Source organism: Dendrobates tinctorius, unplaced genomic scaffold, assembly GCF_039654945.1.
Source record: "Dendrobates tinctorius isolate UK_male_01 unplaced genomic scaffold, ASM3965494v1 ptg000197l, whole genome shotgun sequence".
NCBI lineage: Eukaryota > Metazoa > Chordata > Amphibia > Anura > Dendrobatidae > Dendrobates > Dendrobates tinctorius.
The window spans coordinates 5384015-5390014 of record NW_027361864.1 but is presented as its reverse complement, the minus strand read 5'-3'; the positions used below and the strand labels follow the sequence as shown (position 1 = coordinate 5390014).

The window sequence follows — 6000 nt, the reverse complement described above, 5'->3', positions numbered from 1 at the left end:
TCCGTAAGCAAAATCAGATAAAAAATGCATTGGTTCTCATGCAATCTAATTTGCATTCATGTGCAATCCAGAACCAAGGAGTAGAATATTTTTTGCAGCTTTGGCCATATCAGTTTTTAATTTTGTACACTATTTTGACTATTATAATACAATAGCAAAAGCTCACCATCTTGTGCGCCGTCTTTTTTCTTGATAAAAGTTGTCTCCATAGGTTAAATGGATCCTACCAGAATGAGGTTTAAATAGCCATAAGAAAAGTGAGGTAGTCATGTGGAGAGAAGCTTGGTGCTGAGGCTCCTTACAGAGTACTATAGTTACTCCTCAGCTAGCCTTGGGGAAGGTCTGAGATAAGAGCCATGTGCTGCTTTCACAAAGCATTGCTTGAAATAAAGCAATTGTGTTCCCATCAACACTGGTCAGCTTGTGACTTGGAAGCAAAAGAAGTAACAAGCACCTGAATTACTGTGCTGCTACAGATGCAAAGTTGTCAAGTTTGGAACTGACTCACGGCTAGCCAGCTTCAGCTCAATGACTGAGAGGAAAGTGCAAATGTTTCCCAACTCAATTCAGACTACTCTCTCTCCAACTTTTGCCACAAATCCATGTGGCGCTTCTGTCTCTTGTTTAGGATGAAGACTGTACAAGGTGGAGCATTCTGTATTCTTCATGCTGCATCAAAGCCAGAAAAAGCCACAATCACAAATAATTCACTGATTTCCTTTATTATATTTAATCTGTCTTTATTGAAAATTTTTAAATATACAATCAATTTGGATCAACAAAAAAGTGAATGATCAAATAAAAGTAGAAACAAAATTTTCCTGTTTATTCACAGGATGAATAATATGCAACTAAGGCTGGTTTCACATTTGCGTTTTTTTGCGCTGGAAAAAAACGCATACGTGCGCATGCGTTTTTTCCCCTATATTTAACATGGGTGCGCATACCTGCGCGCTGGCATGCGCACGTATGCGATTTTCATGCGCTGCGTTTTTTTGGGGTGTGCGTTTGTATTTTACAGACGCAGCATGTTGCATTTTTTGGTCCTGCAAAAAAGCGCATGCGCACGTATGCGCACGTTTTGCGCTAAAAATGGCCATTATAGCCTATGGATGCGCATACGTGCGCACTGGCATGCGCATGCATGCGTTTTTTTAGCGCTGCATTTTTTTGGTGGTGTCCACTTGTTGTACTAGTTATAATCTTCTAAAGTCAAAAAAAAAAAGTCTATATAGGAGGTGCCTGCCAAAACTCTGCCACTACTACACTGACAGATTGGAGAGCAGACAGTCAACAAGGAACCCATCTTCTATCAGCAAAGAATGTGAGTATATTACATTATATGCCTGTCCTTTTAAATTATGTATGTACTAATGATTTTTATTATTTTTACATGCAGTATGTCTTCAGAATCCGAGTATTCCCCATCGCGGCAGGAATTGGCGCAAGCAGACCGTGAGGTGATTATTTTCGTGCATCTGGTAAGTATATCTGCTGCTTCTCCAAATCTCTTACGTTTTTTTCAACTTTTTTAAGACATCGTCATCATCATCTTCTGCGGACGGGACTAGTGAGGGCGAAGAGCAGGAGCAGCGAAGCCAAGTCCCGGTGGTGATACGGAATGTATGTATCATATGATTTGTAATGTTCTTTATTTTTTATCTTCTATTTTTACTCGTTTTTATGTTTCTTTTTTTTGTAACTTTTTATTCAATTTAAATTTGATTATTCTAATGAATGTGTTTTGTCTAGGTTCCACAACGGGATGAAGACGTCTACCTGGATAATGAGCAGCTCATCAGCCTGGTCCAGGAGCGTTCGCCGTTGTGGGACAGCCATGACCGGCTGTACAAGGACATTGTGGTGACCCGGCGGCTATGGAATGAGGTGGCCGCAGCGTTGATGGATGGCTGGGACAGCGCCACAGCATCCTCCAAAAAGGCGTTTAGTGAGTATTTCCCTGCTCTGTATTGTGCCGCAGTGACTGTTGTCCTTGATGGCACTGTTGGGTTTCGTGCTAGGCATATTCTAGCAGGAAACCCAACAGTGTCATCGGGGTCTACAGTGACTGCTTTGAGTATTGTATTGCTACATTGTGCCGCAGTGACTGTTGTCCTTGACGGCACTGTTGGGTTTCGTGCTAGGTATATTCTAGCAGGAAACCCAACAGTGTCATCGGGCTCTACAGTGACTGCTTTGAGTATTGTATTGCTATATTGTGCCGCAGTGACTGTTGTCCTTGACGGCACTGTTGGGTTTCTTGCTAGGTATATTCTAGCAGGAAACCCAACAGTGTCATCGGGCTCTACAGTGACTGCTTTGAGTATTGTATTGCTATATTGTGCCACAGTGACTGTTGTCCTTGACGGCACTGTTTTTTTTTTACCAACAGTGGACAAAGTCCGAACACGTTGGCGTTCGATCAAGGACCGCTTCAACAGTGATGTTCGTGCTGAGGGCCAGGTTCGCAGTGGATCTGCGTCAAGGACCAGAACTAGATACCGTCACTATCACGCGTTGCAGTTCCTAAGACCAGTCCTTGCCACGAGATCGTAAGTATTATAAATTTTGGGTTTTTATTTTTATTAATCTGTGTTTTTCTAATCCACAGCTGATGCTTCTTGTAAAGGCATGGTAGTAATGATTTTCCTTTCTTCCACAGCACCTGGAGCAGCACCCTGCAACCTGGCCCTGGAGCGGTCCTTCCTCGGACGTCCTCTGACCCGTCCCAGCCATCCGACAGCCAGGAAGCACCTTGCAGGTCAGCCACACACACAGCTGGTGACCAGGAAGCTGGGCCATCAGGTGTTCCCCTGTCCCAGGTCTCTGCCACTGGTTATGCGGGCACTACCCGCCAGCGGCAGAGGGCCTTGGACAGGAATGTCTTGCCCGAGTTTATGCATTTGAGCGAGGCCTTTAATTCCAGCCTCAAGTCACTGTCCGACAGAGTTGAAAGCGGTTTTGCACTCATGGAACGTGGTTTTAACCACTTTGAACACCGCTTCAATTCTGTAGAACAGCGCCTTGACCGTCTGGAGGCCGACCTCAACAGACCAGCACACCATTTTTTTAGTAAGATTGAAAAGGGCATGGCGGAACACCTTAGTCCTGAGCAACAGCTGAATGTGCTGCAGGCCTGCAACAATGCTTTCTTGCAGGCTATGCAGCATAATCGGTACGGTCAGCAGTCAGTGGTGTCATTTCCACCTGTGCCACCATTGACTCGCTTCACCTCACTACCGACTTGTGCTGCATACCACTGCACGGACACCTCTATTCAAAGCCAGGACACCCACCATTACACCACCACAAGTCTGAGTGCAGCTGGTCACTTCACCGACACCACCATGGCAAGCGCTGCTCCTGTCTGGAGCACCACCGCCACTCCCATGCATGCGTGGAGCTCAGCCACCACTAGGCAAACATGGAACAGCCCTGCCGCTACAACAACATGTAGTAGCCCTGCCACCACCACTCCGCAAACCTGGACCATCACTGCCGCCACCAGTCCTCCTGCAAGGACGAGCACTGCCAACGAAGAGCAGCAGCAGCAGCCACCTCAGCAGCAGCAGCCACCTCAGCAGCAGCCACCTCAGCAGCAGCAGCAGCCACCTCAGCAGCAGCAACCACCTCAGCAGCAGCAGCAGCCACCTCAGCAGCAGCAGCAGCCACCTCAGCAGCAGCCGCCACCTCAGCAGCAGCAGCAGCCACCTCAGCAGCAGCAGCCACACCAGCAGACGGGGGACCTACACTCAATATTTGCCCCTAGTTCAAGGCGAAATCTATCAAGGCGGGCATTGGGCCAAAGTCGGTCCAGGCACACAAGCCTACGGCGACATGCCATTACAACTAATGTACCTGAACAGATTTCCTCTCCTCCAAGTGTTCCTTGTTTAATTCCCTTAACTGGACTACCTTCCCCCACAAGTTTTGTTGCCCCTTCCCCTCAAACACCGTCTTCAACTGCAAGTGTTGCATATTCCCTGCACACCCCCAAATTGAAACCATCTGCCCCCAAACGCCGGAAAAAATAATTTTTTGGTTTATTTTTGTGATTAAAAATAAATTTACATTTGTGGTTCACCATTACAAAGTTTCATTAATGTTGTTTGCGCCGCTCACACACACTGATGGGTAAATACATGTTAAAAACCAACCCAAGGCCTAGTATAGTCATATGTGAAATAACACGGACTAGTATAGTCATACCAAGGCCTAGTGTAATAACTCGAGTTTTACCAACTTGGATCTGGTTTCATGAAAAACAAACTGTTGAAACTTGTCAAGTTTCACCAGTTTGTTTTTCGTGAAACAAGATCCTAGTTGGTAAAAATCGAGTAGGCCTTGGTATGACTATACTAGGCCGTGGTATTTCACATATGACTATACTACTAGCCCCAAGGCCTACTATACTCATATTTGAAATACCACGGCCTAGTGTAGTCATTCCAAGGCCTAGTGTAATAACTTTAGTTTTACCAACTAGAATCTGGTTTCATGAAAAACAAACTGTTGAAACTTGTCAAGTTTCACCAGTTTGTTTTTCGTGAAACAAGATCCTAGTTGGTAAAAATCGAGTAGGCCTTGGTATGACTATACTAGGCCGTGGTATTTCACATATGACTATACTACTAGCCCCAAGGCCTACTATACTCATATTTGAAATACCACGGCCTAGTGTAGTCATTCCAAGGCCTAGTGTAATAACTCTAGTTTTACCAACTAGAATCTGGTTTCATGAAAAACAAACTGTTGAAACTTGTCAAGTTTCACCAGTTTGTTTTTCGTGAAACAAGATCCTAGTTGGTAAAAATCGAGTAGGCCTTGGTATGACTATACTAGGCCGTGGTATTTCACATATGACTATACTACTAGCCCCAAGGCCTACTATACTCATATTTGAAATACCACAGCCTAGTGTAGTCATTCCAAGGCCTAGTGTAATAACTCTAGTTTTACCAACTAGAATCTGGTTTCATGAAAAACAAACTGGTGAAACTTGTCAAGTTTCACCAGTTTGTTTTTCGTGAAACAAGATCCTAGTTGGTAAAAATCGAGTAGGCCTTGGTATGACTATACTAGGCCGTGGTATTTCACATATGACTATACTAGTAGGCCCAAGGCCTACTATACTCATATTTGAAATACCACGGCCTAGTATAGTCATTCCAAGGCCTAGTGTAATAACTTGTAAGTTGGAATTGAGCAGATTACATTCATCCACTCAATGCTGACTTGTATTCCCAATGGACTTTCATTGGGGTTGGGTTTCAACTAGTTGGACAATTTTCTCTTGAAAAAAATTGGTTTCCTGATTCATGGCCTGCAGCTTTGCTCGTTCCAATATATTTCACGCAGACTAGCAATGCTGCATTTTAACTCATATGTGTATTTACCTGCCCAGGTGTGTGAACATCAAAAAATTCAGTTATACATGGGAAGTTTTTTATTTAATTGGAGTTTAAAAAATATAGTGCACTCAGTAATGGTATCAAATAAGGTTTTTTATTACCATAAACAAACAAAAACATTACACCATTTCATCTTGCCAGTGCACCCGTCCTACATCAGAAATAAAGTAGGCCGCAAATTGGTCCCTCATTTGGCCAACTTCAACGGATGACCTGAGAGTGTGCTGAGTGAATTCAGGCAATGGGTTAGGAGCATCATCGTCCAGTTCAAAGGTCGGGTGCTCTTTAGCCATCACAAAGTTATGTAGAACCACACAGGCCTTCACCACCTCATCGACTGTTTCAAGTTTAAGATTAATGGCCGTGCCCAGAATTCGCCATCTGGAGACAAGAATCCCAAAAGCACACTCGACAGTTCTTCTGGCCCTGGTCAGCCTGTAATTAAATATTTTTTTGGTGTGGTCCAAGTCCCGGCTGGAGTAGGGTTTCAGTAAGTTTCCGCACATTTGAAAAGCCTCATCGCCAACCATTACAAAGGGCAGTGGCGGAGCTTCGGTGTGAGGAAGAGGCCGTGGCATAGGGAAATTAA

The 6000-nt window shown here is 44.5% G+C and overlaps 1 protein-coding gene across 1 annotated transcript; it reads left to right on the top strand.

The window, feature by feature from the left end:
• Window positions 1-1684: 1684 nt before the first annotated feature.
• Window positions 1685-4180, top strand: LOC141056393 (uncharacterized). Its single transcript, XM_073553173.1, has 3 exons — window positions 1685-1948; window positions 2393-2552; window positions 2663-4180. Exons 1-3 carry the CDS (start codon window positions 1903-1905, stop codon window positions 4032-4034), a joined length of 1578 nt encoding a protein of 525 aa, XP_073409274.1. The 5' UTR covers window positions 1685-1902; the 3' UTR covers window positions 4035-4180.
• Window positions 4181-6000: the final 1820 nt, after the last annotated feature.

What these genes read in the sequence shown, in the direction of transcription:
- LOC141056393 (XM_073553173.1), top strand. Translation starts at nt 1,903, where the DNA reads ATGGATGGCTGGGACAGCGCCACAGCATCCTCCAAAAAGGCGTTTA. An exon ending in ATCCTCCAAAAAGGCGTTTA is followed by an intron (nt 1,949 to 2,392) that starts GTGAGTATTTCC and finishes TTTTACCAACAG; the next exon opens with TGGACAAAGTCCGAACACGT. An exon ending in CCAGTCCTTGCCACGAGATC is followed by an intron (nt 2,553 to 2,662) that starts GTAAGTATTATA and finishes TTTCTTCCACAG; the next exon opens with CACCTGGAGCAGCACCCTGC.